This window comes from Culex pipiens, chromosome 1 (assembly GCF_016801865.2).
Source record: "Culex pipiens pallens isolate TS chromosome 1, TS_CPP_V2, whole genome shotgun sequence".
NCBI classification, from domain to species: domain Eukaryota; kingdom Metazoa; phylum Arthropoda; class Insecta; order Diptera; family Culicidae; genus Culex; species Culex pipiens.
Window position 1 is genome coordinate 129,599,266 of NC_068937.1, and position 18,860 is coordinate 129,618,125.

Below are 18,860 nucleotides of genomic sequence, written 5' to 3' on the forward strand. Positions count from 1 at the left end.
AGCCGAGTATCTGCTGGAACCAGAAATGTGAGTTAGATACTGAGATTAGTACGGAAATCAATACTTGAAGAACTTGTGTATCTTTCAGAGAGTTGGAGGGAAACGAGCAAAAGGAAGCGGAAGAGGTTGATCAACTGGAAAGCTCGGAGAATTCAAAGGAGAAGGTTGATGTCAAAGTTCAGCCTGTAAAGAAAAGAAAAAAGGACAAGAAAAAGGATCAGTTTCCAGTCAAGCCCATCAAGGGCGACATCCGGTGTTACGTTTGTCGGAGTGCCCCGTTTGATACCCCGGAAGCACTTTTGGTTCATTTGGTCGAGCATTCCGGGGAACTTCCGTACACGTGCACACTTTGCGTCCGCAGCACTGTGGTCATCACAAACGTCTCGACGCTAAACGTGCACAAGAGAATGCACGACAATCCCACGCCTTGTCCGCACTGCGACAGCCGTTTCTCCAACAAAAGCAGCCTTGACCTGCACCTCACGATGAAACACCAGGATCTGGCCCCGGATGCAACCCCGTCCAACTGTTCCGAGTGTGGAAAGCTATTCCTTACTAAGAAAGCTCTGCGATGGCATATGAACTCGCACGACCCTCCAACACCTTGCGAGGTGTGTGGGAAAATTTTCAAATCTAAAAAACTGCTCGGGCGACACGTTAGCAAAGTGCACGAAAAAGCAGAACAAGTTGAGTGCCACATCTGCCACAAAAAACTTGTCACTTTGACCGCCCTTCGGGCGCACATTTCTGTTATGCACTCTACCGAGCAGTTCCAGTGCAAGTACTGTCCAAGACTGTAAGTTTAGTTTGCCTTTCTTGAGTTGAAATGTTCTAAAATGACGTCTTTTCCAGCTACCCATCCAAGACCAGCTTGACCTACCACGAGAAGCAGCACGAACTCAAACCGAACTACACCGAAACCATGTCCAACCACTGGAAACAATACTACACAGTGGCAGGCAATGTCAAGACGTGCAACCTGTGCGGTGAAGTGCTAGCAAATCCTATCCGCACACACTACACGACCAAGCATTTCCCCCAGCCTAAACGGGAGTACCGCTGCGAGCAGTGCAGCGCCGTGTTCAAGAAGAAAAAAGATCTCGAGGTGCACGTGCTGGAGCACACGCACGGGAAGTTCCTGAAGTGTCCGATCTGCAGCAAAGAATTTTCCGAAAAGCGCTATCTGTTGTTGCACATGAGAACCAAACAGCACAAGGATCACCCGCTGGCGCAATCGCTGGACTGGATCGACTCGGAACTGCCGTCGCCGAAGCTCCGCGTGGCCAGAAAGGTAGATCGCGTCGCTGTCGAGGCGATCTTACCGAACCCGGTGAGCTACAGACCGCAACCCGGCGTTGATTCTGCAGGCGCACAACACTTTGTGCCTGCTCAACATTTTAACCATCCGCATTGGCGAGAAAGGCCCAACCCAAATGGGCCGTCCCATCCGTATCCCAATTATCATCAGCTGTGAGTCGGCACATTGAATTGTTCTTTGTTTAAAAATGCTAAATAAAGTGACTTTAATTCGCATTTTTCCTCATTCGACTTTCGATTCTTTTGAAATCCAAAATTAAGCCCTAAAAGTTGATTCGTTGAAAAGGTCCCAAAGTAGTCAATGCTCTGCCTAAAACTTACGCATTGTTCACCGCAAAAGCTCCCGCAACTAAAAACAATACCAACCTGCTCAACTTCCCCTCGCCGTGTACCGACCCAATTTGACAGCTGTTTTCGTGAAGAAAGAGTGCACTTTGCCGTGAAGTTTCCTCCCTTGTTTACCGGAAGTTGCCGCGGCCCAGTCACCACGATGGACTTTGCCAAAATCTGCCGCCTGTGCCTGCAGGAACGAGGCCGGATGCGGAACGTGTCGGAGTACCAAAGTGACTTCTTCAAGATCATCTTCAGCAGCATCCTGCAAATCGAGGTGAGTGTACGCGCAACCCGGTGAGGAACGCTAGGGCGATGGGAGTGGGATGTCGGGCTGACGTTGTGGGGGTGGTCGACAAAGCTGTAGTCCTGGTCGATTTTGACGTTGAATAACGTTTTACTCGAGAGAATGACATGTTAGATTTCAAACGCTTTCATCTTCCTTCAGAGGAATAGAAATGGTACAAATTTAGCAGTATTCGATTCTAAATTGGTATAGCAATTTTCTTTTAGAATTCCAACATTGGCAAAACAATTTTTACTATTGAAAAAAAAGCATTATTTTGAAATGTTTCAAAAAGCCAAGTAAAATGAGTGCTTCTCTAACAAGGATGTGAACTTCAAGTACCTAGAATGAATAAAGTTTTGAAGGGAATTTAGCGTTTACCAAACCATGTCTTTGGATAAACTAATGGTACGTTCGTTTGATGGCTAGTTCCACACTGAGTGCCGCACTCAGAGCTGTCAAAGTGTTTGTTTGAAGAAACTCGCGCTAGTTCCGCACGAGTTTCGCCGCCATCTTGGAACTGAAACTCTAGTGCCGCACTCGATATTTTTTCAGTTTCATGCGAGTTCCACGCACACTGAAAAATGACGTTCGATTGAACCAAAACTGGCACCGACGAGTGCGGCACTCAGTGCCGCCCCGGCTGTTCAAACGAACGTACCATAAAATAGCATGAAGTACGTTATTCAATGCCATCCCGGATATGTCGCGGCATAGCTTCTCTGACTTTTATTTTAAATCAGGTCATTCCGGACGACCAGCTGCCGCAAAAGATCTGCTGGCAGTGCATCTCTGCGCTAACGAAGCTCAACAACACGGTTCTGGAGTTTCGGAGCAACGATCTGAAGCTGCGCAACCAGCTGCGTCAGATGGCTCAGGTCAAGGTGGAAATCGCCGAAGACGAGCAGGAAGTGGATCCGATTTCGATCATGTGAGATTGTTTAGGGTTGATTTGGGGAGTTGAGGGTTTTGATTTTTTTTTTCTTTTGATAGAAAATGTGAAGCTGTTGAGGTGGCTCCAGATGAAACCACAACACAACAGGATGAGGACAGTGAAGCTACGTTGGACGCCGATGAGCAAGACGATGTAATTAGCCCTGCATATGAAGAGCACGAGGGGTACCAACCAAGTGAATTGGTTGAGGTTGATTTAACGGTGAACGGAGCAGGATCTGTGCAAAACAAAATCCCCGAGATAATAAATCCCAAGGGAAAGCCTGGTCGTCCTCGGGTGCGACCCATAATAGTGCGGCGGAAGGGAGTTTTTGGGCGTCGGCCCATTCATCCCAGAGATCCGAAAGCGCCGCGCAAAGATGAGAAACGCTGCTACATCTGCATGAGTGATATCTTCGAAAGCGCAGAGGCACTATTTTACCACTTGAACTCACATGCCGATCAGCTGCCGTACACGTGCACGATCTGTGTGCGGGAAACTGTCGTTATCAAACAGATCACCACGCTGAACATCCACAAAAGGATGCACCTACTGCCGGTGGCGTGTTCGCACTGCGACAAGCGATTCGTCTCCGATTCCAGCTTGAAGATGCACCTGACAACTCAGCATCAGGAACTCGATGCAACGAGTGCCGCACCCATGCCGTGTCCTACGTGTGGCAAAGAGTTCCTCTCTGAGAAAGCGCTCAAATTCCACATGCACTCCCACAACCAGCAGGGCAGCTGCGAAATCTGCGGAAAAGTGTACTACGCGAAACATAAGCTGAAACGACACATTCAGCGAGTTCACGAAAAGTCTACCAAAGTCGAGTGTCAAATTTGTCACAAAACGTTAAACGGGTTGGATGTACTGCAGAGTCACATGAAACATATGCATTCGGACGAAAAGATGCAGTGCAAGTACTGTCCAAGAACGTGAGTTGTTTTTGTTTTGTGTCATTCAAGTTAAACTAAAAGCATATTATTTTTCAGATATACATGCAAGGCAAGCTTGCTGCATCACGAAAAGCGCCACGAAACCCTGCCCGAGGGGAAAGAAATAAGCAAAGACTGGAAGGAGTACTACACGTACGTCGATGACGAAAGCACCAACGGTGTCCGCCGGAAGAAGTGCAACCTGTGCGGCATCGTGGTGCTGGGCATCGGCGCTCATCTAACGCAGGTTCACTTCCCAAAAAAGTTCGCCTGCGACCTGTGTGAGGCCGAGTTTCGCGACAAAAGAGCGCTGGCCGTGCACAAGCTGGAGCACAGCAAGGGCAAGTTCCTCAAGTGTCCCATCTGTGATCGTGAATTCACCGAGCCTCGCTATCTGATGAACCACCTGAAGACAAAGAAGCACCGCGACCATCCGCTGGCGCAGAACACCGAGTGGCTTAACGAAATGACTTCTTCGGTTGTTAAGACGCCCAAAAGAACGCAATTGAAGACCGCAACCAGGCCGCCGCAAGAAGATGAACACCAAGTCGCAGTGGATGGGCTTGAAATGTTTGAGCAAGACTGGAGTGATTCAATTTGAGCTTTTTAGTGTGTCTTCGTGTTTGTTTGAATAAAACTTATTAAAAACGGCGGACAAATTTGATGCAGAGAAAATCAGAATAAACCGATCCTTTGTTGAGACATGTCCTGTGCTGTTTGTGTCCCGTCGGAATTCTTGCGTTTCGCTTAAAATAAAGTCGACATAAAATTAAATAATTTTGTCGACAAACTGTTCAAATGCGACCCCGCGAAAATTTCTACTGGGACGAATGTTTACACAAGGCGGACCTACCCAACTTTGCGTAGCTTAAATTAACCCTCAAAATAGTCATTTTCCCGCAACCGTGTACGGAGTGCAGCTCGAATTTGACAGCGGCCGCGGAGCTGTTTTCGTTTCGTCGAACATTTTCCGAATATTTCCTGCTCAACCAGGTCAAATTGTGCTCCACGATGGATTTCGAGAAAGTTTGTCGCCTGTGCCTGGAGGAGAGGGAGCGGTTGCGGCCGATTACCGCCGGCGAGGACACTTTTCTGCGTGACATTTTCCGTAACATTTTGCAGATTGAGGTGAGTGTGCGGGGTTGCCAGTGAGAAATGGTTGACCGACGTTGGGGCGATGTCTGGGGGGTTTGGCGTTGTGTCAAAATTTAAATGTAAACAAATCGGGGGTGGGTTGTGTGGGGTAAAGTGGACGTTTTCAATAATTTTGAAGAATAATTATTTTTTTCTTTGAAAGGTGTATCCAAATGATCAACTGCCGCAAAACATTTGCGCAACGTGCGTAACTTCGCTTATAAAACTTCACAGCACGATTGAACTGTTCCGGGCGAACGATTTAAAGCTTCGCAATCAGTTGTACGGATTTGTTGAGGTCAAAACGGAGATCATTGAGGAAACGGTGGAACCGGCACCGTTACCAAATCCGTAAGTTTAAGGAAAACTAGAATTTGGATGATGTAAAAATATTTCTGATTTTTTTAGCAAAAAAGAAGATGAACAGGAGGAAAACGGTGAACTGCCGGAGGCAGAGTACTTGGATGAGGATTTACTCGTGGATCCCAGTGAGATCAAAAGTCCAGAATACGAGGACCTTAAAGGCTTCACTAAAAACGAGGATCAAGACGAATCTGATTTGGACATTACAGCTGATTGGAAGGTGCCAACAGACGAGAGTGATTCTCAACTGGAACGTCCCAAGCGAAAGCAGGGTCGACCGCGGGTTAGACCGATGAAACAGCGGCGAAAGGGCGTCTTCGGTCGGCCCCGAACTAACTTTAGAGATCCAAACCGGCCACGTAAAAACGATCACAAGTGCTACATCTGCATGAGTGAATCGCTGGGAAGTTCCGAAGCGCTCTTTGTCCACTTGAGTTCACACACCGACCAGCTGCCGTACACGTGCACCGTGTGCGTGCAGGAAACGGTCGTAATAAATCAAGTCACCACGCTGAACATCCACAAAAGGATGCACCTACTGCCGGAGAAGTGCCCGCACTGCGACAAACGCTTCAGCGGCAAACACAACATCGAACTACACATATTAATGCTGCACCAGGAGCTCGCACCGCAAGACGAAAGCCCCGCACCGTGCCCCACGTGTGGCAAGGTGTTCCTGTCGGAAAAGGCTCTGCGATTCCACATGCACTCGCACAATCAAAGAATTGCGTGCGAAATCTGCGGCAAAATGTACCACTCGAAAACAAAGCTCCGTGTTCACATTCGACGGGTGCACGAAAAAACCGGCAAAGTGGAGTGCCACATTTGTCACAAAATGCTGAATTCGTTGGATGCGGTTCAAAGTCACATCAATATTATGCACACAAATGAGAAGGTTCAGTGCAAGTACTGCCCGAAGACGTAAGTGTTACATTTAATATTATCCCAGAAAAGATCCTTAAAAATACGTTTCTTCCAGCTACACCTCGAAAACGAGCCTCCGCCTGCACGAAAAGCGCCACGAAACCATCCCGGAGGGTAAGGAAATGTCCAACGACTGGAAGCAGTTCTACACGTTCGTGGAAGGCAACGAGGACCTGAAGCCGAGTGCCCGCATGAAGCGGTGCAACCTGTGCGGCGCCACCGTGCTGCAAATCGGAACCCACCTGGCCAAGCGCCACTTCCCGAAGGAGTTCCGTTGCGCGCAGTGCGAAACAAACTTCAGCGACCGGAAGGCGCTGGAGGTGCACATGCTGGAGCATAGCGTCGGGAAGTTCCTCAAGTGTCCCATCTGCGAGCACGAGTTTACCGAGCGAAAGTATCTGGTGAAGCATCTCAAGACCAAAAAGCACCGCGACCATCCGCTGGCGCAGAACACCGACTGGCTCGACGCCAAGTACCCGTCGACGGTGCCGAAGCGGATCAAGTCGGAGGGTGGCGCGGTGCAGGAGGTGCAGAGCGCGGTGGAAAGCATTGGGGCGTTTGTGCAGGAGTGAACAAGTGGGCGGGGGAACTCTGCGCTTGAGTTAATGTTTTAATAATTGTATATGATTATGAATAAAATTTTGATGAACCAAATTATTTTACTATTTTGACCACAGTTACCTATGTATTACAATCTCTTTTTTGTAAAATACGCTAAAAATCCATTTCTGATAACTTTTTTTCAAATGCAAAAAAAAATCTAAATAGACTTAACGCCATTATGCGATGTATCGAACTATGGAGTCCTGGTCAAAGAAGAGACTTTCTGTATTTTTTCAAATTTCCAACCCCCCCTTCAAAATTGGTTCGAAAAATCAGGGGGCAAACACAATATTTTTTCAAGAAACTTCAAAATTTCCATGAAAACAGAAGTTTAATCAACTGAAAACAAACAATAGCATGTTTGGGCTCGTTTAAAAATGTTTAAAATTTTAATTAAATTCCGATGCACCGCAAGAAAAAATCATTCGTAAAAAATAAAATTTTCGTCAATACTTAGATATTTTGGAAACTAATGATTGCAAAACAACTGGACATGTGTATAATGACCCCCCCCCCCCACCCCCCTTTGACTTTGGTCGGAGTCGAGGGACATGAACTTAAAAAAATATTTGCAACTGCCTTACTTTAGAAAACACAACGATCAAGCTTGTTATTCTGAGAACATTGCAACTTTGTGCATAAACAAAATGTGAAATATGGATTTTAAACTAATTTAGAAAATATAAAATGAGCACGTCCTTTCTTAACAGAAAGCAAATCTAGTTAGAGAGCAAAGCAAAGAGCAAAGGCATTTTCGATGATCCATTGTGCAGGCTTGTTACGGGAGAGTCGAAAAAAAATCCGCGCCGACCTAAAACCCGAAACCGCGCGAAATCCGCGCCATATAAAAAATTATCGCGACCAACATTTAAGAAATTTTATTTTTAATGAAGAAAAATTAATTCAGAAAGTATTTGATAAAAAAAAAACAAACTCGTTTTATGTTTCAAGGCTCCAAAAGAATGAAAGCAATAAATCCCTTTTTAAAAAAATACCTCAAGAGACGGTCAAGGCAAGGATCATGAAAAAAAATCTTCAAAATAGAAAATACAATATTTAAAAATCTAAAAAAAAATACTTCAAAAATATAAGCTCAAAAATAAATAAAAAACTAAAACTTGGCTATGATAAAATTGAAATTTCGAAAGTCTTAAAATTCAAAATCTAAGAAATTTTATACAGTTTGTATTCCAAAATCCTCGCTAAAATTTAACTCCGAAAGAAATTTCATTTCCGATATTTAAAATATTGTCTTCTCATAATTTCGAAATCTCTAACATAAAATATTACTTCAAAAATTTTGGCATACGAGAATTAAAAAAAATAAGAATTTAAGCATTTAAGAATTTAAGAACTTAAGCATTTAAGAATTTAAGAATCCGCGTCAATTTAAGAATTTAAGAATTCTAATATTATTTGAGATTTGAGTTTTTTTTTGTTTTCTAAATTGTTCTGAATTTGATATTTTTTAGATTTCAATTTTTGATTTTTTTTAATCTTTTCCCAAATTTTTGGTTTTTTGAATTTCAGATTTTTAAAATTTTGAATTCAGATGTTCAGATTTTTTAAATTACAATTTTAGAAAATTCGAAAAATTTTGAATATGAATTTTGATTTTTGTTGTTTGAAAAAAACTATTAAAACAAAAAAAGTTTCGAATTTTTTAATTTTTGAAGCTTTGAATTTGGAATGTTTTGATCTTTTTATTTTCGCCAAGAATGTTTAAATTTAGAAAAAAAAATATTTCTGCGGATTAAATCCCATTTAAAATTCGAAAGTGGAGGTCAGCTTCTGTCACGTCCAATCAAGCTCATATTTGGCGCCCATCAGAACAAGTCCCAATAATCGTTTTTGTTACACACTCCAATAGAGTGAAAATCTCATTGCTAACTTATTTAAAAGTTTTAACTTTTAATTCGACTGTATAATTTCTTTCATTTTGTCGTTCTCGTGAAACCGTGTACGTCTAAGTCCAAAATGTAAACAAACGTCGTGGGGGTCCACGACGTCAATCAAAACAGAACGTGTCCGCAGCCAGGACTTGGACGCGGATACCTTCGAAGGAGGATGGTGCGGAACAAGGTTAGGGGATTAGGGGAAAGTTGGTTTTCAAAAGGATGAGGCCAGCTTCCTGCCGGATCTGCAGCTGTTTCACGACCGAAATGGGTTAGAAGGAAGCTTGGGTGTCTGGTGGCGTTTGTGTTTGATTTTGTTTGTTTTTGTAGGACGCCGTTTATGCGGATGTGAATTTGCACCGGTTGTATTCGATAAAGTTAATTTTAACGGTGAGGAGAAGGATCCGACGGAAGAGGGAAACGACGAGAAGCGATCGGAGGTGGTCAGCGCGGTGCCGGCGGTTTACGACCATCAGCAGCATTATGTGCCGGAAGTGATGACGGGACAGTGTGGGATGTCCTGAGGGTCCGCAGTCCATTTCTTGGTGCGGGACATGTTTGACGAGTATTACATAAACATCCGGAAGAACAGTTTGCACCAGTTCTGGAAGAACCGTGGGTACGAAAGCCGCAGGTCCTGAAGCTGTCGTACTTGGATTACTTCCAGAGGTTGGAGCGATATCCGACGAACCTGATCAAGAACATCTACCTGGAATACCGAAGAAGTCACCGGTGAGTATTGAGAATGTGTTCAGTGTCTAGCCAATTTAATTTACTTTCAAACTCTTTCAGCAACTCCCGCCCGCAAACTCTCAACTCGCGACGGCGCAGCTTCGGCCGGATGAACTGGCAACATCTGTGCCATTCTCGAAGGAGGACGATGTGATCGGGAACTATCGGTTCAGGCGCTTCACTTCCCAGTCGAAAAACGTCGACTTACCTTCCCGAATTATCCAATGGCCAACTCCTCCAAGCCAGTCCTGATGATGGCCGGCAACGAGACCACCCTGTTCTCTACATCGCTGTCGCGCTCCAAAATGTAGGCCGCGATGTTAAGCAGCATAAGCAGCAGTTTTAATATTAAAATAAAAATATAAATAAAATTCATCACATTTTTCGAAAATCATCACTGTAATGTTAAATGTTATTTATTGTTGCCATAAAAAGTTTCTTCTTATAATAAAAGTAAAAAACTTTTTCCGATACAACGATTTTGTTCCAGAAGTGCATGGTAGTATCAAAAACTTTCCAACTTTTAAATTAAAAAGTTTGACCTTTCTACGAATATTCACCAACGCGAACTTTTAATCCAACGAACGATCTTTTTAAATATAGAGTATTTTTTCTTTGTGTGTACTAAGAAAATACAATCAATCATTTTCACAAGAAAATTAAATTGATAAAAAATATGATATTCTTGCTCTGAAAGGAAAATGACAAATTATCGTAATTCCTGATTATATTTTTCTTAATAACTTGAAAGTAATTCTCTCTCAATTAATTTATTTATCAAAATAGTCATCCGCGCGAAATCCGCGCCTGAGCAAAATTAGCCAGCAAATCCGCGCCAGATCCGTCCGTAACAACCCTGATTGTAATATATTTTTTTTTATATATAGAAATAATTCGTTTCAATTTAAATATATACAGAGAAAAATACAAAATTGTCTTTTTTTTTTTTTAAATACAAACTTTGTTTAACTCTCCGAGAACCCATTGCACCCCGATTGCCCCCGACGTCACCCTTTCCAACTGACAGATCACGCCAGTGTGTTTATATTCATCTGTCACTCGCCATCGTCGTCGTCGAGCCAACAGAGCAGCAGCACCAGATTTTTCTTCCAACGATGGAGGACGATTCCGCGGTGGCCGCCGCCGCCGCCGAGGCGCTTCCGGACGTGAAACAGTCGCTGGATTTCGAGAAAATCTGTCGCCTCTGCTGCGAGGAGCGCTTCCGGATGCGGACCATTCTCGCCACCGAGGGGGACTACGCGCTGGGGAAGATTTTCAGCGAGCTGCTCCGGATCGAGGTGCGGGCGAGGGGGGAAGGAGTTTCTCTAGTTTGGGTTGAAATGTGTTTGTTTTTGCTTTTTAAGGTTTATCCCGACGATGGGCTGCCGCAGAAGGTTTGCAAGGAGTGCGCCAGGAATATCGTCAAGATGTTCGAGGCCGTCGAGTACTATCGGGCGAATGACATGTCCCTGCGGAAGCATCTGGTCGGAACGGTGGAGATCAAGGAGGAGGAGGAGGAAGTGGACATGGACTCGCCCAACGTTATACAGCAGCTGTAAGTTGGGTTGGGGGATGGTTTGGAGCAACTGCTGTATGAATGAAATTTTATGATTTACAGGAAAATTGAAATGCTCAGCGAACCTTCAGCAGCGCCGGTGAAGAGCGAATATCGCGAAAGACAGCAGCGACAGACGCTCGAGCAGGATTATGAGGACGATCCGACCTGGGAGTTTGGGGACAGTTTGTATCCGGGCAACGAGGACGAAGACGATCGGCAATCTTCCTCATCTTCGTCGTCGTCGTCTTCCGACAGCAGCGATGGCTCGGTCGACGGAGACACGTCCGACTCGGACGCTTCGGAAGAAATCAAGCCCAAGAAGCGAGGTCGTCCACGGGGCAAAACCAATAGAGGACGTCCGCGGGGATCGGGCGGAAAGCGTGGCCGTCGCAAAACCAAAGTGGACAATCCGAGTCGGCCACGTAAAAACGACCACAAGTGCTACATCTGCGGTTCGGAACCGCTCGGCTCGGCAGAAGCCCTGGTGGCTCATCTGAACGAACACACGTCCGAAGTTCCGTACACGTGTCCAATCTGTGTCATGCAAACGATCGTAATTACCAGTGTCAACACGTTGAACATCCACAAACGGATGCACCTGAATCCGTACAAATGTGACCACTGCGATCGTCGTTACAGCGACCGGAACGCGGTCGATTTGCACATGCAAATGCAGCACACGGGCGCCAACGATCCGTGTCCGTCGCCCTGTTCGTACTGCGGCAAGATCTGTCCGACGCGGCTGTCCCTGCGCTATCACGAGCGAAGTCACCAGACGGCCGTGGCCTGCGAAATCTGCGGCCGACTGTTCGCCGAGAAGCACAAACTCAAGCAGCACATCCGCCGGAAGCACGAAAAGATCCGCGAGCACGAGTGCCACCTGTGCCACAAGAACTTCTCCTCGCTGGACTCGGTTCACACCCACATCCGGACGATGCACTCGAACAACGAGTACAAGTGCGAGTACTGCAGTCGAACGTAAGTCATTTCGCTGAAAACCTCCTTCCCACCAAGATCCAGGGTGGCCACTCAAGTCGGGAATTCGCTAAAATCCGCCAAAAATCGAGAATAAGTCGGGAATTTGGGTTTTTTTGTCAGAAAGTCGGGAATCACAAGCATACATGCTTGGAAAAAATCTAATTCTTGAATAATTAAAATTTTGTAGTTTTCAAATTTAACTCTCAATTCTTCTTTAGTAACTTAATTTAAATTTAGTGTTCCTTTCCTATTTGAGAATGATTTTTTTTAACATTAAAAATTCCTAATAGACACTGGATGTATTTTACAAAGATTTTTGTAATATTTTTTTATGAATCAATTTTTTTTATTGTTTTGTTTATCAAACATTACCCCTTATTCTTACTCTAATTTAAAACATCAACAATGTTAATGAAAAACTGATCTAAAAATTGAGCCTAATTTTAAAGATTATGGCTAGCATAAACGTAGGATTCTGTTTCATTTTATCACATCGATTAAATATTTGAAAAAAAAAATCCCAACTTGAGTTTGGCAATGTTGTAAATATTTTTGATTGTTGAACTAAGTCATTTAACATATTTTTTTCCAAATGATTCCTTTGAACTTTTTTGTCAGTTTGGGTAAATTACTCTACATAAAGCTTGATTTGTAATTATCGGAAAACCTAAAAAGTAAAAATCCATTCAAAAAAGTGTAACGTTTTGCCTATCTATTTTTGCCTTCCTCACCTTACTGAGGAAAGGCTATAAAATCACTCGAAAAATGAACTTCTTAATTCGACCTCGTAGACCCACCTTCACGTATACCTATCGACTCAGAATCATGTTCTGAGCAAATGTCTGTGTGGATGTGTGTAGGAGGGTGGACAAAAAAATTGTCACTCGATTATCTCCGGACTGGATGAACGGATTTTGACCGTATTAGTCTCATTCGATCCGTCTTGGGGTCCCATAGGTCTCTATTTAAAATCAGCAAGTTTAGTTAAGTACTTTAAAAGTTATGCTAAAAAAACCATTTTGGCGTATGTCCGGAAGATTGTAAAAAGGGTGGTTTTTGCAAGAAACCCTATCATGTTATACATTTTCAGAAAGGTATTAAAAAGACCTTTCCAATGAGCCCAAAACATTGGAGATCTGACAAACCTATCAAAAGTTATTACCACTTAAGTGTTATTTATATACTTTTTGGAGGCCGGATCTCAGATATTTCAATGAGAATTATGTCCGGGTCCTTCATGCGACCTGTCGTTAGTTAGATAATCAAAAGACCTTTCAAATGAGCCTAAAACATCGAGGATCTGACAACCCTTTCAAAAGTTAATAGCACTTAAGTGTTATTTATACACTTTTTAGAGGTCGGATTTCAGATATTGTGATAAAAATATTGTCTGAATCTTCCATGCGAACTATCGTTGGATAGGTTTTTTTGTCAGACCTTGCCGATGAGCTAGAAATATTGAAGGTCTGCGAACCCTATCAAAAGAAATGAGTAATAAAGTTGATTTGTTAAACATGTTAAGGGGGAATGTTGCTATATTTATGAACTTATAAATGTGAGGAAGGCACCAACTACCTAAAGGTGGATTAAGTAACGTTTTTTTAATGTTTTTACAGTCACTTTTTCAATTTTTTGCTTGTTTTTCACATCTTCTGTCATAAAATGGCACCGTTATCATTTAATTTTGAAAAAAAATGCATAAAGGCATAGTCTGGGACACTACAAAAATTACTGCATACTTCTTTTTAGTTAAACTATAGGAAATGTTAGAAAAAACACAACCAAAGTTGACCCCTAAAAAAATGTCATTTTTAAAAACATTGGCAAAGTCACATAAAACAAGTAAAACTTCCCACCCTGATTTTTTCTAAAATTTTAAGAATTCTTCTTTCCAATGCTTTTTAAAGATCAAAAATTGGTAAAAAAAATGATTTTTGGCGATTTTTTAAATCGAAGCCCGTCTAAAGGCAGGGTTGGGTTGTAGAGGGTTAATACTGACAACTAGATAAATCAATAATAATTCAATAACAACATTTAAAAAGGAAACTAAGTAAAATATTTTTTTACGAATTTCTAGGCATTTTCTAAACTCATTGAATGAATAATGACAGCCAGGCCTGCAAAATGTTTCCAACCCAGCGTACACATGAAGCAAACCAAAATGTCAGTTCACTGCTAGCATGTGAGTGCAAGCCTACACTCAAAATCAGAAGTACCCTTCAAAAAGGGTTTTATCTACCCTTTATCTGTCATCCCATAGAAAAAAAACCCTTTTTGAGGGTTACTTCCACCCTTTTTTCAAGTTTACCGGTAGTAACCCTTTTCAAAAGGGTGACGACGGGTGAACTTGAAAAAAGGGTGGAAGTAACCCTCAAAAAGGGTTTTTTTTCTTTGGGATGACAGATAAAGGGTAGATAAAACCCTTTTTGAAGGGTACTTCTGATTTTGAGTGTACTGTGTCTATTCAACCACTGCCGCCTGACTTGTGCCGGTCGGCTGCTGGAGAATGAGAGACGTGAAAAATGAGCTACAATCACTCAATTCGTGTCATATGACTGACTCGTAAAATCCTCTTTAAACATTATTTTGACTATTTTCAAATATTTGAATGGTTGTAGACTGTGCAAAACACTTAAAACAACCATAACCTATATTCAAAATTACATTTCCACGCATAAATACGAACTTTTTGTGTAAAAACTTGTTTCTTTATGTGTGTGCGTGCAACGTCGAATGAGCGTTGGTCGACTACTGCCTCGCATCGCAGCTGCTCAATGAGCTAGGGCACTCACGACTGCGCCGGGTTTGTTTATGTCACGGTTTTGCGGTTCAGTGAATGGATCTCAAAAATTCGTGTCAGCGTCGTCGATTTTCGAGTCATGACCCCTGACATTTTCAGCACTGATAACAGCAATCATATTTTAAATTATTAATAAAAATTTTAATTGTTGGTTTTAACTTTTTGTCATTTCCAGTTGAAACGAAGTATCAAAAACTATACTTTTGGCAATTTTAAAAATCAGCATTGAAATTATAATTGTTATTAAGCTTTCGGTTATTTTTCAAAGGCTAATTATTTATATTTCTAATTTGAATCAAAATAATGAGTGCTTCCATTTTTTAAGGATTTTTTTTTTAATTTGTTGTTAAATTTCTTTTTTACGAAAATTGTCAATAGTTTTATTTTTTGATGGTTGATGTTGACTTTTTACAAAGAGTTTTTTTGTTTGAGATCATTCTTTACATAAGAAATGCCCATTATTTGAGATTATGGAAAAGTCGGGAAAATATCGGAAATTTCAAAATGGAATTTGAGTGGTCACCCTGAGATCCCAAAACTTCTTCATTCTTCCAGTTACACGTCCGAGCTGTCCCTGCGCTACCACAAGAAGAAGCACGAAAATGACCAAAACTACCAAGCAACCCAAAAGTGGACCCAATACTACACCGTGCTGGAGCCCGAACCCGGCGCCAAGGAGGGCGCCCAGCGCATGAAGCGGTGCAACATTTGCGGGGCCGTCGTGCAGCAAATCGGCACCCACCTCAGCAACATCCACTTCCCCAAGGAGTTCCGCTGCACGCTCTGTGACGCGGTCTTCAAACGCAAAGAAACGTACGAATCGCACGTCATGGAGCACGAGCACGGCAAAGCGTTCAAGTGTCCAATCTGCGGCAAAGAATTCTCCAGCCGCAAGCTACTCATCTGCCACCTCAAGACCAAACAGCACCGGGATCACCCGCTCGCCCAATCCCTCGATTGGCTGTACACCAAGCGGGAACGCGTACCGAAGCATTTACAACAGCAGCAACCGCCGCCAATTCAACCGCTGCCTCAGCACGTCGTCAAACGGGAAACGACCATCGTGACCGGCGTCGAGCAGACCGTCTACACGACGCCAACAACTCCAACCGTGCAAGTGATGGAACGTGGTGGACCAGCTGTGGCGACGGCGGCGGCTCCGTCCCCGATGGACATGTTCAAGGTCGGAGGAAGCGGGGTGCTCGTGTACCCGTCCGTTGTGGTGGAAACCCACACGCCGGACGTGCGCAGTCCGGAAATGGTCGTACCGGTGCCGATGAAGAGCGACAACGGGATGGTGTTGCATTCGTCGGAAATTTCTTCGATTTAACCCGGCTTGGTGGGGAATGTGTTTCGATCAAAGTAACGTACATTTGATATTTAGATAATTTAGCATACTATTAGCAATAGTAGCCGTAAATCAATCTATAACATGACTTTCTCATTTCCGTGCAACCCGCAAATATATAACAGTTAATCGTAAATAAAAATGAATAACATTGAATAACTTGATTCAGCGAAAGAACAACCCCAAATTATTGAAATTTTGAAAATATTATTTTTGCAATCCTGTTATGAAAAGACCTTCCTCTTTCTTTTATCAGTTCAACTCCCTTGTAAGATTCGGTGAAATGTGTTCCGCTCGCAGAATCCTCTCTGCAGTTAATGCAACGCAGTAGGCCCTGGCCGCTTTCATAAAAATAAAACAATTCGGGATTGCTCGAATGTACTGCAGTCAAGACTACAGTCAGTGTTCGATTAAATTAGATAAGTTTAAAATTATTGAAAGATTCGACAGCAAATTAACACATAGCAATTTTGGATTGAATACGGAACATACAAAATATTTTGCAAGAGATTTCAAAAACTCTCCGATGAGTCATCAAAGTCAAATCACGATCGTAGATCGAGAAATTACTATCAACATTTTTGATAGCATTTTTTGTTTTTTTTTATTTATCAAAACTAAAAAACTTCAAAATTATCAAACACAAAAAAAAATAAAAAAATTAAAAATATATAAAGTTTCCGTTTTGTTTTCGTTTTACGGAGCAAGGTAGCAGACGCGGCCTCAAGTCAATCGAAGTCCGATTCCTTGTGGAAAATACGGTCGTGACCGAACTAGCATACAAAAAGAACACCACACGATCAACATTGATATTTAGCCTCTTTTTGTTTTTTGTATTTATCAAATTGATAAAAATATAACGGAACTGAAATTTAAAAAAAAAAACTAAAGATGAAAATAAATATTTAAAAACTTCAAAAATATCAAACACAATAAAAACTAACAATTCACTGTATTCTTATTTTTCGTAAGATTGTATTTTTTTAAGCTTCCTGATTTTTTTAATATTTTTTTTAATGGTTTAAAGTTTTTAAATCGTTAAACTTAATATATTTTTAAAATTTTCTTATTTCTGGCTTGATAAAATTTTTAGCTCAAAATTTAGAAAATTTGTGTTTTTTCAATTTATTTTTTTTTGAATTTTGGCTGCTTTTATTGTTTCTTTTTTTCGATCGTCGGTCGTACTTTGTCAAGAAACGACGGTGGGGACCATCCATAAAACACGAGGACATTTTTTTTCAATCTCAGACCCCACCTCTCCCACCTCGTGGATAATTTACAAAAAAAAAGTGTTTATGGAGCATGGACAATCGCTGAACCACCATGTTTTACCCTCCTTCTTTCAAACGAATAAAAAAAAATATAAAAATTGAACTTCAAAAAATATTTTCAACGGCCTTAATGAATTATTTAGATAAATCTGAAATTTGTAACTTAAAAATATAAAAGTGTGTCGTATTTAGAGCTGTTTTTCCATATGTTTCTTATTGTGCTTTAAAAAGTTCACGAAATGTCAAATTTGTTTTTACGAATAATATCGTTCCGAGTGTTTTGCACGGAATCATTTGTTATTTTAATTTTTTTTACAGATTTTAGAAAGCCTTTGTATATTTTAATTTGATTTTTTTTTGTATTTTAAGGAAGGAAATTTATTCAAGGACTTCGGAAAGAAAAAATATTGATAATAAACTTTAAACTGAGGCAATCCAGGAAAACTATCCAAATTATCCCTTTAAAAGCAAACTGACAGTAAAATAATAATGTCTTGTGATGAAATATTGAAAAAAAAAAAACATTTTTTTATTTTAATAGGCAACCAATTCTTAAAATTTTATTAAAATGGGCTCGCAGAACTAAAATCAAATCGAAAGCAAGAAAATAAAAAATAAGTTTTTTTTTTGCTCATGATTCCATTATCCGAAGTCCCAAGCAAACTTTCGGATAATCGAAACTGGACTTTATAAAAATAAAAGTAAAAATTTTGAAGCAAAAAGTATCACAAAATGCTTTATACATTATTACAGAAAACTTTATGCAATATGCTCTAAATAATTTAAAATCAAAAGCGCTATATTTTCGAATAGACTGGAATAAACATTTTTTACCCATTCAGCCCTCAACTTTCAATCTTAATGCCTTAAAGCATTTAAAATATTTGAAGTATTTATAGTGTTTAAAATATTTAGGTATAAAAAATGTTTAAAGTATTTGAAATAAAAGAAGTATTTAAAGTATTTCAAGATTTTAATGTATTTGAAATAAAAGAAGTATTTAAAGTATTTAAAGTATTTGAAGTCTTTAAAGTATTTAAATTATATAAAGTATTTAAATTATTTAAAGTATTTGAAGTATTTAAAGTATCTAAAGCATTTAAAGTATTTAAAGTCTTTAAAGTATTTAAAGTATTAAAAGTATTTAAAGTATTTCAATATTTAATGTATTTAAAGTATTTAAAGTATCTAAAGTATTTAAAGTATTAAAAGTATTTAAAATATCTAAATACTTTAAATACTTTAAATACTTTAAATCCATTAAAAACTTTAAATACATTAAATACTTTAAAGACTTCAATTTAAAGTATTTAAAGTTTTTAATGTATTTAAAGTATTCAAAGTATTTAAAGTATTTAAAATATCTAAAGTATTTAAAGTATTTAACTTGTGAGGAATTTTGAGCTTAATTTGCAATTCATCTGTGAGGGGATCATCGATCCATCCGCATTG

General features: G+C 40.9%; 2 protein-coding genes across 2 annotated transcripts; both read left to right on the forward strand.

Moving 5' to 3' along the window:
• The first annotated feature begins 1,704 nt into the window (after nucleotides 1-1,704).
• Nucleotides 1,705-16,286, forward strand: LOC120424243 (uncharacterized). The gene is made up of 11 exons (XM_039588306.2): nucleotides 1,705-1,924; nucleotides 2,677-2,864; nucleotides 2,927-3,802; nucleotides 3,860-4,399; nucleotides 5,171-5,287; nucleotides 5,345-6,220; nucleotides 6,279-6,769; nucleotides 10,432-10,751; nucleotides 10,818-11,008; nucleotides 11,072-11,989; nucleotides 15,345-16,286. The coding sequence occupies exons 1-11, from the start codon at nucleotides 1,808-1,810 to the stop codon at nucleotides 16,117-16,119; spliced, it is 5,409 nt and encodes a 1,802-aa protein (XP_039444240.2). The 5' UTR covers nucleotides 1,705-1,807; the 3' UTR covers nucleotides 16,120-16,286.
• Nucleotides 4,728-6,881, forward strand: LOC120424268 (zinc finger protein 888-like). Its single transcript, XM_039588330.2, has 4 exons — nucleotides 4,728-4,930; nucleotides 5,100-5,287; nucleotides 5,345-6,220; nucleotides 6,279-6,881. The coding sequence occupies exons 1-4, from the start codon at nucleotides 4,814-4,816 to the stop codon at nucleotides 6,793-6,795; spliced, it is 1,698 nt and encodes a 565-aa protein (XP_039444264.1). The 5' UTR covers nucleotides 4,728-4,813; the 3' UTR covers nucleotides 6,796-6,881.
• Nucleotides 16,287-18,860: the final 2,574 nt, after the last annotated feature.

Coding starts and splice junctions, on each gene's coding strand:
- LOC120424243 (XM_039588306.2), top strand. CDS start 1,808: ATGGACTTTGCCAAAATCTGCCGCCTGTGCCTGCAGGAACGAGGCCGG. Junction 1,925..2,676: donor GCAGCATCCTGCAAATCGAG/GTGAGTGTACGC, acceptor ATTTTAAATCAG/GTCATTCCGGACGACCAGCT. Junction 4,400..5,170: donor CAAGACTGGAGTGATTCAAT/TTGAGCTTTTTA, acceptor AAAACTTCACAG/CACGATTGAACTGTTCCGGG.
- LOC120424268 (XM_039588330.2), top strand. CDS start 4,814: ATGGATTTCGAGAAAGTTTGTCGCCTGTGCCTGGAGGAGAGGGAGCGG. Junction 4,931..5,099: donor GTAACATTTTGCAGATTGAG/GTGAGTGTGCGG, acceptor TTTCTTTGAAAG/GTGTATCCAAATGATCAACT. Junction 6,221..6,278: donor TGCAAGTACTGCCCGAAGAC/GTAAGTGTTACA, acceptor CGTTTCTTCCAG/CTACACCTCGAAAACGAGCC.